Source organism: Rousettus aegyptiacus, unplaced genomic scaffold (genome assembly GCF_014176215.1).
Source record: "Rousettus aegyptiacus isolate mRouAeg1 unplaced genomic scaffold, mRouAeg1.p scaffold_m13_p_4, whole genome shotgun sequence".
NCBI lineage: Eukaryota > Metazoa > Chordata > Mammalia > Chiroptera > Pteropodidae > Rousettus > Rousettus aegyptiacus.
This window is the reverse complement of record NW_023416307.1, coordinates 24,143,332-24,161,505: the sequence shown is the minus strand read 5'-3', so window position 1 is coordinate 24,161,505 and position 18,174 is coordinate 24,143,332. Positions and strand designations below refer to the sequence as shown.

Genomic DNA, 18,174 nt, shown 5'->3' with positions numbered 1-18,174 from the left:
TCATTAAAAAAATACACACTAAAACGACATTCAGAAACTACTTCACAACTACTAGAATGTCTAAAATGTTAAAAGGCTGGCAAGAATGTGAAGCAACTAGAACTCTCATACACCACCTACTGAAATGTAAAATAGTACAACCACTTTGGAAAATAGTTTAGCAGTTTTTTTAAAAGTCAGCGTATACCTACCACATGATCCAGCCAATCTACTCCTAAGTATTTACCTAAGAGAAAATGAAAGCATATGACCATGCAAAGACTTGTATATGAAGATTCACAGGCAAAAACTGAAAGCAACTCAAATGTCCAACAACACAAATGGATGTTTAAATTTTAGTATAACCACACAACAGAATATTAAGCAATCAAAAAGAATAAATTATTGATAGATGCAGGAACATAGATGAATTCTGAAATAATAATGCTGAATGGGGGCAGGGGCTGGGAAACCAGAAAAATAAAGAGTACATAATTTAAATTTCCATTTATATAAAATTTTACAATATGAAAACTAAATCTGTAGTGACAGAAACTAGACTAATGGTTCCCTAGGAATGGAGGGAAGAATAGAAGAAAGACAGAAGAGAATTACTAAAAAGGGGCATGGAGAAATTTTTGAGGGTGATGGATATGTTCATTATCTTGATTATGGTGATGGTTTCACAGGTATATATATAATTGATCAAATTGTATCTACTAAATACGTGTAGCTTATTATTTGCCAATCATACCTCAGTAAAGCTGTTTTTAAAAAGAAGAGTCAATTGGCAAAATCTGAATAGGGACTATGTATCAAAAAATAATATTGTATCAATGTTAAAAATTTTTAAATGAAGAAAGTGGATGTCCTAATCATAACAATAAAGTCACCAGAAGGCTGGGGATGAAGGCATCTCTCCAGTAAAGTGGAAACATCACTATTACACTTTTTCCGGGGGGGCTGGGGTGGGGGGCGGACAACAGCTAACTGTCCTTTTCATCGAACAATTCCCTCTTAAGCAATATTTCGCAAGTACATGCTTGCCTGGACTCTTTCATATCTAAAACTTTGCAGTCCATCACCCTTTAAGGATAAACAATTTCCATTTCTATGTGGCTCCACGGACCAGAGCAGGGTCTGTGGCTGTAATGTCAAGGGGTACAGAAGTGTACAGAGCTGCTCTGCCACTGCAGGGATCCCAGCACTACACCAGTGTGATTTCTTCATTAGCAGCCACTTGGATCTCATAGCTATTAAAAATATAAGTTTCCTTTCCAAGACTGCGTTGTTGCTCAAATAGTCTTATTCTTGAACTAGCCCAGGACCAGACAATTACCGAAACAGTTTAGGCCCAAAGGTATCATACTAGATGCTCAGGAGAGATGAGAGGAATGTAGGAAAAGTCACGATCCCTGATTGGTCTCTCTTCTGAAATCACTAGATAATAAAATCCTCCAGGGTCTCAAGCCATAGGCAAGAAAAAAACAGCAAATGTAAATCTTTTCTGTGTATTTATGAGTATAAATTACCAGGCTGAGTGCCCATCTCTATATTCTCATTTGGTGTCAAAGATATAGCTGGCACTTAAATTAAAAATAAAGTATTCAATATGACACTAAAATTATCTTTCTAAAAATTAGTTTTAAAATAATCAGGACTATTAATCTTATTCCTAACTCTGAAAAGCCACGTGTTAATTGTGCTTTGTATCTTTAAATTTTTAAGAAACTATTCTCAGTGATCACACACAGAAATACATAATATGCTCTCTTTAAAAGGAAAAGTTCCTGTCACCACCTGAAAATAAAAAATATTCTTCAATTTCTTATTCTATTACCTACAGATGGTACAGTGAAATGGTACCATGCATAAATTTACACAAACTCAAGATGCACTTTTATATCATTTAAAACACCATAAAACTATTTTACATGCATATACTTCATTCTGTACTATACATTACTTTGGATATTATACATTTATAATTAAATATTACTCTACAGAATAAGAGGTACGAAATCACAGACACTGTTCTTTATGGGCAATTCGAAAGGCCTTTGAAGGGAAATTTTGGCTATGCGTGATTTTGTCTTTGTACATCAACTTAAGACCTAGCACCTCTAAGTATGAGACTCTTCCATAAGCAGCTGCAGTTTTTCTTATAAGACACATAGTGGAAATTAAAGATTTTCTGCAAGGAAATCCCAGATAAAACAAAGGCGATCTTCACCAAAACCGGCAGAAGTGCCAGGACAAGATGGCTCCAGACCTCCCACTCCCCTCGAATTCCTGTGTGCATCTCGCTAGGTCTTCCACAACCTGTCGAGTTAGTATCTTGTACAGTCAGATATTTGTGCCTACCGTTTAGACTAATACTCCCTAGGTTATTTCTGTGAGCTGGATCTAGTGATGACAATTTTTCCTCAAAGAAGAAAAGACAGCAATTGTTTTTCCCTTCATGTTATCAGTGTTCTCTGGTTTCAGCATCACATCCACACTAACTTCTAGCATATTCTTGTGATTATTCACTTCCTATATCACTGAACCTTGAGTATCCTTTCTTCTTTGGCTCTTACCTTACCACTGGTTTTCACCTATCATTATACTAGCAAAGAAGCTTTGGCCCTACTACCCATAAACTGAAGCCACTTCGCATTCCCCTCATCTCAAACTTTTTAAATAATCTCAAATACAAGAACATAACCCCACTACCTTGAGTGTTACAAAACACTGTTCTGTTCTAGTTAATGCAATGAGGCAAGAATCCAATACAAAAAGTATAACTATTTAGAAAGTAGGAAATACAATTACATTATTTGTAGGCGATATGACTGCAAATCTTTAAATTAAAAAAAAAATAGAGAAAGAATGAATGGGAAGTTTAGTCAGTAAGCACTTCTATAAACTAGCAATAACTTGTCAGGAAAACAGAATGAAAAGATGCCCTCATTGTAATCAATTTATAGCAGCAGCAGTAGAATGAGTACTTCATCCTAACACACAGAATTTACTCTAAGTGTATCCATTTGGCCTACAGAAAAATCTGAAAACTTTAGCACCCTCCCCTCTCCCTGTAGCCTAGACTGTCATTGCCACATTGTCTCCTTCCAGAATGTGTGCAAAAATTCTGAACCTCCCAGAATCTCTTCTTTTTGGTCAAATATCTTAAAACAACATAATAAAACTTATGACATCCACTAACTAAGGGACAGAAATCCTACTGAATTTGACCAACACATTCATTGTCTAAAACGAGACAGTGAAATAGAAATGGATAGCTAACAAAAGAACAGCTGTGATACTTCCACATCCATCGGTAGCATTAACTGTATTGCACACAGTCATGTATCACAGAAAAGAAAACCACTGTGTTGTTTTCCAAACATTCAGGCCCCTCCTTGTTGCTCCTTTACAAAGAACAGAGAGAAAGCCTGAATTAGAAAACTACCTACAAATAGTTTCTTAAGATTTACTGAGACCTTAAAATACCAAATTTACATTTCGGCTCCCAGGCAAAGTGATCCCTAAGTGAATCCAAAAATAAGGTAGTTTACCCTTTTTTTTTTTAAGTCCTCTAAAGCTAATTTTCCCCCATGCCAGTGTTATGTACTTTTACAGCAACGTTATCCAATGAGCTTGTTAATGTGCAGACAAGAAATGTTCTCGGCCACCATCCCTGAACCCTATGCTCACCCAGGTGCCCCATCCAACAACCATTCCCACTTCCCTTTCTTCCTAGCTAACAAAACTCTAATTTTGTTCACCTTCCTAGGCTGTCATGACCTCAGAGAAGGCAGGGCTCCTCCCCAGACCAGAGGTGAACTATGTTGGGTTGGAGTTCATCATGGTGATAGTATTCCCATGGCCAACTCACTGATTTAGGCATGGACACAATTCTGGCCTAGAAGCTGTGAGGGGTAGTTTCTAGGAAAGACTTCCTCAGGCTTTAAGAACAGTTTCTTTCTCCTATCTCTGAATGTAGTTATATAAAGACTTGAAGTCATTGAGCTGCTAGATCCACTAGCCTTAAAAACATCCATTTCCAAAACTTTTACATGAGATTATAAATGTTACTAGTGTTTAAGCTGCTTCCACTTAAGTTTTGTCACTTGCAACCAAAAACTTCTCATTAAAGCACCGTTTAGGTGTCCAGCCAGAATATTCTCCACCGAGCTATAAAACTGGAGGAAGACATTTATTTTACTGTCAAACTAGCTCTTTACAAAGAGGAGCTATAACTCATCACCTAAAAATTATTCTGTCTTTGGTAGAAATTACCTTGTATCTTTTGTTGTTGTTGAGGTGAGTACTTCTCCTATAAATTTGATTACTATAATCTTACCGATTTTATAAATGGCAACAAACTAATCCTAATGTATGTCTGTTGAGGCCAGATTAAAAGAAATATGCTTAAACCAAAGGGACCTAGTTTACATGTAAAGATAAATTTCCTGAAAGATAGGATTATAGAGAAAAAAAATTCTCTGGGGATTCCAGACAATGTAGAATCTCCTTGATAAAAGTCTTTAAAAACAGATTATTCATGTAGCTGTGAAGCCTTAGGCATTATATTTGGATTATATGACAATTCCAGGTCCCTGTCAGGCCTATCTAAATAGAAAATATATCTTCTTTCTAAACAGAAATTTATAAAAACATCTAAAATTTTTTAAATGGTATATGCTTATCAGAATAAATGTTTTATAAACATTTATAAAAAGAGAAGTAAAAACTTCTTGATCCCACACTCTGGGAAAGTCATATTCATCATATACTTATGCAAACCAGTTGTCATAGCAAATGAGGAAAAGAACAAACAGTATGACCAAAACTCCTACTATGCTTCAATTTCCATAAAATCCTGAGAGTGTCAGTAAGAGACTTATTTGGCCAGAAAATGTCCAGTGACTAATTTAACTGACAGTTAATTTATTTGATTAAAAAAGGAATAAAAGCACCTACTAAATTTTTTTAAATGGCATATACTTATCAGAATAAAACAGTTTCTGCCCTATGGCAATTCTATAACTAAGAGAATAATTTTTAAGTGTTTTAGATTTAAAACTTTACACTCCAAGAGCAGTGCTGAATATAGACTGTTCTATTAAAAATACAATTTGAAATATTTAAGATTTATTACTAAAGGGCACTAAATCCCCACTCACATTTATAATGACTAAAACCTGGAATACTAATGTGGAAAAGCAAATGCAAATTAGTGTTCACTTCTCCAAGGAAGTCATAAGGTTTACAGACATGATGTGTAACGGATAACTGGTCTTTGGTTTAGCAACTAAGACACATAGATTATCTGTCAACTGCTCACACAGGAGCAAAACAAGGAGAGCAACAGTGACGGATGGTATGGGTAAGAATGTAAGTCTCAGAAATAAAGCCTAATTCTATAGAACCTTTCACTTTTGTACAAATTAGAGAAAGGTGCCCTTTCCAAGTGATTAGACCTAGAGCTTCTGAGAGCTTGGAGAGCAGACGGTTCTTCTGTACACATTAAAAAATGGTGTCTGTATCTGATACCATTATACAATGTACATCTTGCACAACTATATGCAAACTTACCTTCAGGAACCCTGTGCCCAGCAGGAACTTCCTTGCCTTCTAGGAATAGAGGAAAGTTAAGTCTCATTCTTAACAGACTCAACTACCTCATTCTAGAAAAGTTGGAGGCAGCTCAGGCTCTATTATATTGGGACCTAGTCTCACTAAACAAAGAAAAGGAAAAAATTCTCCAGAGAGATCAAGTAATAAAAATTTATAGATTTTTTTCCAGATGTAAACAATATTAACAGACTTCAACTTTATTGAAAGAATAACAATTTATCAGTACTCAAGATTTCTCTCTCTATATGCATATTTACTTAAAATGTTTCATACTTTTTTGAGGGAGGGCCTATAACTATAAAAGAAAGCTATAAAAGGTACTATAGTGCTATTAAGTATTTTTAAATATTGACTTCCTTTGTTCATCTAAACTTTGTTTTGAATATTCATATTAAAAACAGATTACAAATAGCCATCACCAAAGCTTGGGCTTGACTTAAGATTAACTAAGAATAATGTATTAAGTAGCCTTCCAGAATGGAAAAACAAGACTAGCATCTACTCAAACTGAACATACCAACTCCAGTATTATTATAAAAAAGGGGGGGGGAATAATATTTTACTGTTTAAAATAAAAAATTATTTTGGCATCAAAACAGCATTTGGTAACACACACACACACACACACACACACACGCACGCAGTGCTTCAGTATAAAAAGAAATAAATGCAAACATATATGCACCCCTACATATTTATCCTAAAATCAAGCCTTTGGTACTTTAAATTAAAATAAAACATAAATCATTATTGTTTATTGTGAATGGCTATGTCAATGCCACTACAAAGTCTACGCAAGCCTTTCATGAACCAACAGGCAAAAATGTTAGAGATTCTTTGTAGTGGGATAGAGATTCTGCCAGCAAAGAAGGGGTTTTAATGTTAGTAACCACTTGCTCTGATTTCTAAACCCGATTTCTTTTTAAATACAAGACTTTCTTAGGCATCTAAGCTCCACATACAAAGGTTCCCAGCACGGAGTTCAAGAACACCACCACATGTCACAGGGGCACAATCATCAGTCAAATGAGAAACTCCAAGTCCTACTGGACAATACAAGAAGCCCAGGCCATGTTCACCTAACAATGGTATTCACATTTTATTGCCCAAATTATGAAATCTGTAGAGCTTCAACCAGAAACTGATAGCACAGGCTTGGCAGACAGATAGTTCCATGTCTGAATCTGTTTCAAATCCTAGTTTCATCACCCATGAGCTATGAGAGCCCTTGGGTAAACTACTCCGTGCCTTAATTTCTACATATATGAAGTGGGAATAATACAATATTACCTCAAAAACTGTAATGATAACTAAAATCCAATAATATATTTGAAGTATTTTAAACACTGTCTGGCATATTATATATATATTCAATAAAGTCAGCTATTATTTTTATTATTACTATTAATAATGGTGGTTTCTTTATTTCTCCTCTGATTAAGAAATCTCACTTTTGGAAACCCACCTGGAGAAATAATCCAAACTACAATAGAAGCACAATAATACTTATTACAATGTTACTTACAATGGTTAAAAGTTAAAGGAACCTAAATGAAGACCAAAAAGAAGCAATTGAGTAACTTATCAAATATCCATTCAGTAAAATATTACTCTATCACTAAAAAAAAAAAAAAAAAACAAAACATTAGAAATATAATAAAGAATTATGGAGCGAACTGACTATGCATTCATAGGTTTACACACAATGAAAAAGCCAAGAGTTAAAACTATACGTGTATCATTACAATAATATAAAATTATATTTAAAATGCATATAAAAAAGAAGAGCGATACACCAAAGTCATAATTGTAGATGAGACAGGATAATGAGACTCGGAGTGATTATTTTTCTTTTCTATACTATCTACCATGTAGTCTTACTACTTTTATAATTTTAAAATTAATTTACTTTTAAATATTCTTAACTTGCTACATATATTTATTTTAAAATTCATCAAATAGGATTATTGAAATGGTAATAAAAGTTAAACCACAATAATATATTACCAAAATGGTTAAAGATCAAAACAGAAATTAAGAATAAAATAAGTGCTTCAAATACTAACACTCAAATTGAGCCCCTAATGAATTATATGCCTATATTTAAATTCCACAGAGCCCAGGGACCACTTACATCTAAGACTGAATGATATACATATTTTTTATTTTAAAATCAGTGTCAAGGAAATGAAATCATTTGTGCTGCTTTTCAGTCCCGTAAAAGCTATACCTTGTAAAAACACCTAAATTATTCCTGGTAACAAAATAAAATAGTAACAAATGCCTTTCCATTTGGGTAAATCAACTATTATACACAATGTATAATTTTATTATTTTAAAAAGTGTCCATTTAGATAAAGTATGACAGAAACAATGTTTCACAAATTGGAGAACCAAATGATCAACGACCATTTTATGAATCCCAGAAAATGTCTAAGTACAATGGAGAAAGGAAACAAATCCATAGCCAAACTCATTATTGTCCAAATTTATTCTTCTATCCAACTGCTCTTGTTCATATTGATGGTGCCACCCTGAAAAACAACCACTTCAGAAGGTCTCCAATTCATCCTTTCCCTCTCTCTCAGCAATGGTTTCATCTTCACAGCTTTGGTCCAAGCATCACAATTTACCTCTCCCCATTTCTATCTTGTTCATTCATATCAATCCTCCATATAGATTAGAGGAACAGGATTACTGAAGCATGGATCTTATGCATTCTTTCGCTTAAAAAACATACACTTGTTCTCCAATTTCTATAGCACATAGCCCAGGCTCCTTAGTGTGGCTTTTAACATCAATGCTGACAACAGTTCCAGTAGTATCTCAGACTCCTTGCCTGTTTTTACTGTAAATTCCAGGCCAAGGCTCCTCCACTGTGGGACCCAGCACATTGGTGTATCTTGTCGTAAGTATGTCAAAATTTGTGACCAACAATGGCTCAAGTATCAACACTTGTGATGATTTATTTTTGAAATTAAACTAGAAAGGATTCAGGTTTATGCCTATAATGTCTTCTCATTCACCTGCATTAGAAATGGGAATGAGATTTCTATTAGAACACTGGGAACTGCCCATAACTCTGGGTTCCCCATGGAGGTATGCTATACACAAAATTTTATCTGTCATGTGAGTCATAGTGGAAAGCCATTCCAAAGCAGAGTTCTTCAAGGAAAGGCATCACTAGAAGTACCTTCCACCTGCGGAGGGAGCAAACAGCCTGCCTTGCTTTGAATTATGGCCAACGATTAAATTTTAAAAGCCCTGTTTCTGCTTATAAAAAGCAAAAGGAGGGAGACAGAGGGACTCTAGAGGAAACCAGAGACTAGGAGAGGAACCTTTTTAGAATCACTCTATTCCATCGATATGGACACAGTTTCTAGTAAGTTGGGGGCAAAGAATTTCATTCTCTGTATTTTCTACTACATGCTGATATGAAGTTCCTTTTTTAAATATATTTAACTTTTTAAAAAATCAATCTGAAAAACAATATTTAGTATATCAAAACACAGAGGGTACTCACATATGGAAAAAAAATAATGAACAGGCTTCAAGAATGATAGCAGTTGGCAAAGTCTGCTCTAAGCAAATGTGGCTACCTGCCTTCCAACTGTGCCTGTACTTTACTTCCTCTACGCCATTTTCACACTTTTTCCTTCTACCTATAATGTCATCTTTTCATTTTCCCATCACTCAATCTCTGTATACTGAAATGCTAGGATATATCAAATGTCAGTTCCCCTTCAAAATTATCCAAGGTTCCCCAAGCTCTCTTAGTCAGGCCATTGCCCTCTTGTAGGTAGTCCAATTGTATCTGGTAGCTCTACTATTTTAAAAAAGTTCATTTCTTCAAGTAAATAGAATGCTCCTTGAGGGCAACGAATGCATTGATTCATCTTTAGATATCACAGAGAGAACAACATTGTTTTCTACCTGTGGCAGACTACACAAAAAATGTTGGTCTAACTAAACTAAATTTCTAAATATTCTTTTCAGAAGATGCAATAAGGTCAGCAGCCAGAATCCTACATTCATCTACAAAGAGGTTTCTAAGCACAGAATAGGGTAGCTTATTAAGGGGGAAATGCCCCGCTTTTGTCAAAAATATTAGTGTGCCGTTTTAAACTAAAATGATGTGAATTTTCTCTTAAACCATTAGGCATTTGTCCACACTAAATCTACATGCCTCTTGTACATCAGTAATATGGGAGCCCAACATTTACTAACAGCAGCTGTAATGTCTAAAAAGCAGATCATTCATTGTACCATTCATAATTTATTTATTCAGAACTATATCTTATTTCAGAAAGGACCCAATGAAACTTTCACAAATACATATGCCACAGCAAGATAAAATAACATATGTAAGAGGAGAAAGAGAAAAACAGGACAAAGGAAAACTGATGTAGGAAAATAAGCTGCCCTGGGAGTGAAGTTCATGTATCAAATTAATGTATTCTGTAAATTTCTTCCCATTTGCTAGAGGTGGTCAGAGGTTTGGTTCTAGCATTTCTAGCAGCCAGCCAACACAGGATGATTAAATCAGTCATATGATTCAGCATCCTTAAAATAAAAACAAAAAGCTATCGGAGAACTCTCTCCCCCTTGGTCTTCATAAAGAGAATATATAACCTAACAAATAAAGTCCTCTATGACATATCCTTGCAGTTGATTTGTCAGAGCTTTGAAAGATCATCACTCATAACAACTCTCACAGGCAAATGACAGTACACAGTGAATATATGCAAATGATGGAGAAGAAGGCCATTGGGCCGAGAAAGGGGTTCACACACACAGCTCTCTGCAGGTCAAGGTTTATCAGAAACAGATTTTGTTCTATCTAGACTAACCTAAAATCCAGAGGCTTCATACATCCACCTATCTTTGAAATTAAAAAACAAAACTTGATGCACATGTCCCTTTTTCTGGGGGACATGTCTGTAGTTTCACAACACCTTCAGAGAAAAGCATGACAAGAAAAGTCAAGAACCACTGATCTAAAGAACTAGACTGTGTAGATTCTTCAAGCAACCTTCCATATGAAGTTTCTCTTCTGAGCTTCTACAAAGTGCTGAGCCTCAAGATTGCAGCCTTTGACAAGCATCTGAAATACAGCTTCTTTCTAACGTGAAGTATGGAACTCTAAGTTTAACCACTAGTCAAGGTGTGTGTCAACTGTATGATATAATACATGGCCATTAATAAGTAATGCCCATAAGCATATGGAACACATAACAATTTGTTCTTCTAGATAGGTTTCAGCCACTAACACTGACAAAGTTGTTTCAAAGGATTGATGATATTTCTTCTAGATAATATAAAAAGTAAAAACAAAAAGCCCACCTTTGCCTGTGGATAAAAACTACAGATAAGTATCAAAAACAAACAAATAAATTTTCCTAAACACTGTTTTAATTTAAAAAATAATCTTTCCACATCAATTGATAAAATCTGAGCTTTTTTTAACCTTTTTGTTATTTTAATCTTTCGTTATGTAGCAAAACAATCTGCCATAACTTTAGACACACACACACACACACACACACACACACGCACACACACGCATACACACACAGAGTCAACTATCTACCCACAATATTGAAGTTAGAATGTCTCAAGGGCCCAAGGACATCAAGTGAGGAAGCTGGCCTATAGTACCACTGAGACAAGGCTCTTTAAGATCTCATCTACTCAGAACTCACAGCCATCCAAAAGTCTGGTCCTTGGCATAACAAGTCCAGAGACATCTTTGTCAAAAATACACAGCTGAATAGGCTCAAGAGAACTAAGTCATGCTAACTCAACTCATAAGACACTTAAGTACAAAACAGAATACCAATTTGTTAATTAATCATACAGAATATTCTTTTTCGCTAATCAGAAAATTTGCACCTGAAGCCAAGATGCTGCTTTCCCAATGATGGGGTACCTGGAACCTGATTTAATAATCAGTTCACCAGAAGTTAGAACAAAGAGAGATAGAGAGTTTGGGGACACCTAATGAATTATCCATATCTAATGTACACCCTTTTAGTAATCAAAGTCATGGCTTTCACATATAGAGTCTCTCTCTGTTGAATATTGTTGCCCTAACACTGTAGACTTCTCGGTCTCTAAGCTTTCTTCTTCCACATCCTTTTCTCCATTAAGAGTTTCTTTAGATCTGGTATTATATAACTGATGAGGGTTAAGCTCACATGAATTACTATTCCTATTTTTCAGATTAAAAACTCCCAAATAAAGTTGCTAAGCAACTTGCTCAAGGTCACAGCTAGTATAAGATAGAGCAGAGATTCAAAGCCTAATCTCGAGTTAAAGCCTACACTTTAACCTTGCAGTAAATGATGCTTTCCAAGGTGTCTTTCGGGGCCTCCTATCTCCTAGTCTGATTTAAATGCCCTGAGGTTTCCGTGCTACCCTAAGCACAGTATGACTATAATTTCTGGCATACAGGTCTGTCTCTCACACTACACTGAAACTTTTTGAGGATGGGAATCATGTCTCACTTACCTTTGTATCCCTAATGTGCTATCTATCTAGGTAAATCTGCAAACAAATTTGTCCAGTGATTTAATATAAAGATCACAAAACTGAAGGCCTTGAACAAACCATGTAGCCTTAGGAAGGTCACAACTTCTCCACCTATCAATAAAAATCTCATCTAAAAAATGGGATTAAATGAATATCCAAGGTGACTTAGGTCCCTTCTGAATCTAAAAAGCACTACCATTGTAGATGGGCCCTGGTTTTTCTATAGCCTACTTTATTAGTTCGAATTATTAGTAAATAAAATTAAACTCCTTGTTTATCTTCTGTAACATTCTACAAATAGCATACATATAACTAACAGAGAATTCAAAAAAAGCTTCCTCTTTTCTGAAAAGAGAAAACTATCACCTATACCAAAATCAAACAGTGGCACCCTCCTCTGGTGAATGTTAAAGGAGTCAAACAACACAAAAGAATTAGCTGATGGGATTTTCTTTGAACGACAGAAAATGCAAGAGAGAAGTTACCTAATATTATCTGTTATTACAGCATTCCCAACAGCAACCAAATAACTTCTTGTAACTCCTTATTTTGCCCTAAAAGCCAAAATGATGAACTAGCTACATACATTAGGAAGTTATAGATAGAACAATTATTCTATTTTTAAGGGCACAGTGATATTACTTTTTGCAAACAGCAGGCTTTTTAATGTAAGGCACAATGAAAAGCATTTCATATTTTCACTAACATTGATCATCTCCTCTATTACTTAAAAATTTAATGAAAAACTTTGTACATGTAAACTGCTTCTAGTTAAATAAAAGCACTTATCCTGTACTTTTTCTGGATGGTATATTTACCAGAAGACAGTACTGGAAATTTTTCAACTTGAAATCTGTTTGGGTCTGCAACTTTCAGGTTTTAGAACACCAACTTAAAAGAATATTTAAAATACCATGCACTTACACATTCAGAATTGAAACATGCCAATACAGCACACCCAAATCGGCATAAACCAAAGTTTCACAACATTAACATTATACCCAGACTTTTAATTTAAAAATAAAATTGCGCTCTCTAAGAGCAGGAACATTTATCTGCCAATGGCTTTAATATAAAAATATATAATAAAATAGCTTTATTAAAAGACTTATAATAGTCTAGAAACATAAAATGAAAATATAAACATTCTGACTCAAGCCAAAAAAACAATCATTATATTGGCAACTTTGTCATTCAGGTACATTTTTACCCAAGTACACAGCATCTCTTTCCTCAGTTGACTTCACATCTTTCATCTACACTGTGACCAAGGAAAAGAACCACAATAAACAGAAGGTTACAAATTTACAATCAGTGAAAACTTCATTTTAAAATAAAGAACATAGGGCTAGAGTGAATGGAAAATAGCAAAAATTGATTTCAGTTCTACCAAATAAATTTTCCAACTAAACTTGTAATTCCTGGCAAAGTTAGTTCTACAAGGCAGGTAAATACAATATCTTGGAAAGATTAGCTGGGTGGAAAGTGAAGTGACTTTATATCAAACAGTTAACCAATTGAAAGCTTTCTCAATATTCACCCAGAACAAGTGCCAAAAAACAAGCAGGGATTGAAAGAGAATGGCATCCTCTACAGCCTACCTGAGGGTGGGGGGAAGAGTTGGGGGAAAAGTTGGACGGGAGCACAGGGTTGTGCAGGGAGGGGGAAATGATGAAGAAAGAGTGGCAAAGGAGGCCATGGTGATGATATAAGAAAGTACGCTGGGGGGAAAAAAAAAAAAAGTATGAGGCAATGAAACTGCAAACTACCAAATTGAGAGAGATGGGGTGGCTGGCCTAGTGCTCTTTGGAGCACGGCCTTGGAGCCACATTTGCCATTCACTTCGCCTAGGCTGAAGCCCAAGGACCAGAGCCAATCCTCATCCTGACCTCCAGGAAATCTGAGCCCAGGTGCGCAATCAGGGTGCCATAAAATGAGGGAGAGGGAATTCAACCGGTCTTCTAATTTCATCTCTTGCTCCCACATGAACCCCAAATAAAGGAGTTTAGAAGTTGAGAGACATCTGCGCCCCACGCCAGCCAGGGCGCAGGGGCGAGATCTGGGCACGGTTGCCTCTGCGGGCACCGCCACCTCTGCAAAGGCCAGAGGCATCTCCGGTCTCGCGCTGTGATCCAGCTAAACGCAGGCGGCCAGCGAGGCGCTGCTGTCAACTGGCCCGATTGCACTTGCAAAGTTAATGGAGTTGGGAAGAAGCGCAGGACTACCCCTCGGGTTCCACCTCAAGGCGAAGGCAATGGGAAGAAGTCACAGCTTCTTTTCATCTGCACTGAGTTCTCACTGACTCGGCTCTGCATTTTGTGTCTCTTTTCCCTAATATGAATCAAAAATATTTTCTTCCTTCTTTGTGCCTAGCTCGGTCTCAAGCCCTAGAACAAGGGCTTTGAGACCTCGGGCCAAAGTTCACTGTAGAAATCATTCATTCTTCCCGCGAAAATAGCAGTCATTTGCTGGGTTCTGACCGCCTGCAACCTTATAAATTGAGACAACTTGAAACTAGTGGCTTTGTTCCGCCCGGCTGCAGATCACCACGCCCCTCGCACCCAAGTCCTACCTGCTGCGAACACAACGTCCTGTTGTCTACGCGCACACGCGCGCGCGCGCGCACACACACACACACGCACACACACGCACACACAGTGCCCCCAAAGAACTCCTACCTCGCCCCCATGCCCGTCGAAGATCCCGAAAATGGACGGGTGCGTCTTGTTGGCTAGGTCCGTAAGAACTTCGAATCTGTCCTCCATGTGGTCTCTCCGGCCCTGTATGGAATACACGGCCACGTTGTGGCTCTTGAACTCCCAGGTCTTGGAAAATTCAGCCTCCAGAACGTCGAGCCCCCCAAGCCCGTCGTTCTGCATGATTTCGGCGACCTTGCCCTTCACCATCTTCACGGCGTCCCGGCTGGACTTGACGATGGTCTTCACCTCGTCAGTGTGGAAGAAGTAACTCCACAGCGCCAAGCTGATGCACAGCAGGAAGAGCGTCTCGGGTCTGAGCAAGAAGTAGCGCATGATGCGACCCAGCAGAGACAGCAAAGTCATTGTATCCTCTATCATTTATTATCGCTAGAGCCTCAAACACAAGCAGCGACGCGCGCCCCGAAGGCTTGCCGGGTCCCGGAGCACTGCGGGGACCGCCCGAGGGGAGGGAGGCGGAGCAGCAGCCGAGGGTTGGGGGAGGAGGTCGAGCAGGCTGCTCCGACCCCGCACGGCGAACAGAGGCAGTTTCCCTTTTGTCTCCCAGCCGCGGCGACCCGGAGGCCCGCGCCCTGCGCACCCGCGCCTGTGCCTGCCGCCCGCGCCGCCTCCGCTCCCAGCGCCCCTTTGTGAGGCGGCGGCGGCCGAGACGGCGGAGGTGGCAGCAGCAGCCGCGGGTGCCTGGTCTGGCGAGAAGGATCAAGTTAAAGTTGCGCGGGGCAGGTCTGCCGCGGTGAGCGAAAGAGTTCTGGGGCGCTGGCGCCCGCGCGGCCCCTCCGCGGGTGCCCCCTCGTCGCTCCGGGGAGTGATCAGCAGGTGAGGAGGCGCAGAGCGCGAGAGCCCGGCGGGCGAGGGATGCACGTCTGCTAGGTCGCCGCTGCTGCAGGGAAGCGCAGAGCCCGCCGAATGCTCCGATTCCTTCAGACACCCCGGGGGTGCCCAAGAGAATAAAAGTTTTGCGGGAGCCTGGGCAAAGGTAGGGGGTAAGCGGAGCCCAACGACGCAGCACGATGGGCGTTGAGCCGCAGGCAGCCGGCCCGGCTCTGCCTGCCTCTCGCTAGCACCTCCCAGTTCGGCTCGTTTGGGCGCCGCTCGCGCGCTCCCACCTCGCCTCCTGGCTCGCGCTCGCCCCGCCCCTCGCGCGCTCGCCCCGCCCCGCCCCGCCCCGCCCCGCAAGCCTAGACTCCAGGCCGCGAGGTGCTCGGGTCGAGCTGTCAAAGGCTGAGGAAGCTCGGCAGCGGCTGGCGCTCTAGCAGCCCGGGGCGGTGCAGGAAAACTGAGGGGGAGAAACAGGACACCTCCGCTGCCTAAACAGAGTGGATGGTCGTCCCTCCTCCTGTAAGGGCTCCCAGGACAATGTAATGCTGATCTTAGTAGTCTGGACGTTGGTTTTCCAGGAGCTACTACTGCCAGTTGGAAAGCAGAGAACCGCACATGAGCGTCCCCCCCTCCAGCAGTCGGCACAATAGTGCGGTCCCCGCCTTGCCAGGCATAAGGCAAGCGAGAAGGGACGCACTTCTTCCGGCTCGCAAAGCGAGGCTGAGGGACTCAGACCTTTGGTGTTCTGTGACAAAGGCCTGCCGGGATCTCCCGAGAGGCGAAGAGCGAAGAGCCTTCTCGCATCTAGAAAAGACCCTCCCGAGAACAGCAGAATAGGAAGACTCGCAGCCGCGAGGAAATGCGGTCTGACAATAACCTCGGGAGGGGCGAGAATGGGCTGACCTCTCTGAGAGCTGCTGGCGTCCCAGGAGCTGGGGACTTAGCCACGAAGGCCTTACCTAATTGCAACAGTTCCACCGAGAGACACCTAGTGGAGCCGCAGGCGCTCCTGACCCTGCCACGGAGTTCTGACTCTGCTGTCCTGGTTTAAAGGTCCGTTAGAAGCTCCGAACTAGCGGCCTCCTGCCACATCCTATATCAGCAGAAGGTGAAGTGCAGGCGGGAGTCTTTAGATAAACAGATGTGAACAGCCGCAGAGAAGAGTACGGGCTTCCAGAAGCCATCAAACATAACTTGCTGAAATATGGGCAGGTATCAGTGGCCTTGAAGATACTGGAAAAAGAAGAGAACAATGCACAAATCAGCTTAGAATGTGGAAATAAGTGAGCTTTAAAGGAAAATATTCACTCTCACTACCCCTGTCCAGGAAGAAGAGTGCTGATCTGCAGCTTCCAAGTCTGCTAGACTGGAACGTAGAGGCTGCCCAAGCACTCCTACCTTGGTATGATACCGATTGTTTAAAAATAATAATAAAAATAAATTAAATACTGGAAGGAAATACACCAAAATGATCATAGTGGTTAACTGCAGGAGTAAATTATATGTGGTTTTCATTTTCTACTTCGGATTTTTGTATGTTTTCTACAGCTTTTTCAAAGTTTTTGCAAAAGACATAGATTGCCATCATAACCAGAAAAAAAAAAATGAAAACTTTGACATTTAAATGTCATACACTATGTGGTCTCAGTTATATAAACATGCGCAGAAAATACAGGAAGGAAATATGAAGAACCGTAAAAGAATGTTATATTCGACAACTAAGATATAGTCTCCTGTTCTGCTTTGCACGTTTCTGTATTTTCCACGTGATAAATAGAGAAACGGTTTAGAAATAAACTAGGTCATTCTGTTCAAAAGTCATAACTATTGAAGTTCAAAAATGAGATGATGAGTTCAAAAGCCTTTCTATAAAGCAAAGGTAATGCATTAGTGTTATTATGAAGATGAGTTTACAGTAGTTCTCACTGTAAGTTAGCAAATGGCTTTTGGGTGCATTATTAGCCTCCCTGTACGCGAATCTGTTTCTCTATAGCAAAGGCAACTTGTAGATAACCTGATAAAGATTCCAGAACTATCGGTCAAACTAGGCCCTGGAATAGCAGTGTAATTCCAAACTTAGGTGCACATCCACCCTGTCCATAACATTACTTTATGATGATAGCAGCAGATATTCATGAGAGACATGACTTCCTTGTTTCCACCATATCTTAATAAAGAGAAGACCACATTGGTCTCTCTGGAGGTTAAATAGCAAAAGGAAAGCTTGACTTGATTAATAAATCTAGATGTTCTGAGGATTCTGTGGAGATACGCTTTAACATTTACATCAGACCCTATAGACATGTTCCTATTTCCATTAAGAAATTCATGTCATTTACATAGAAATTTTTAAAGACTTAAATGAGTTTTTGACATAGTTTATTGAGCATTTTAACATATCCAAGTGATACAAAAGACCTTCCTTTAATGACAAACTAACACTTGCATGTTCCTTAAGATTATAAAGGTTTTTCATGTAATTAACATTACCATTCTCAAACAATCC

The 18,174-nt window shown here is 39.2% G+C and overlaps 1 protein-coding gene across 1 annotated transcript in view; it reads right to left on the bottom strand.

Annotated features, from left to right (window-relative positions):
* The window catches only part of PPM1L (protein phosphatase, Mg2+/Mn2+ dependent 1L), a 234,849-nt gene extending 218,900 nt beyond the window's left edge, over positions 1-15,949 (bottom strand). The window contains exon 1 of the mRNA XM_016149166.2: positions 14,811-15,949. Coding sequence (XP_016004652.1) covers positions 14,811-15,209 — 399 coding nt within the window. The 5' untranslated portion in view covers positions 15,210-15,949. The remainder of the gene's footprint in view (positions 1-14,810) is intronic.
* Positions 15,950-18,174: the final 2,225 nt, after the last annotated feature.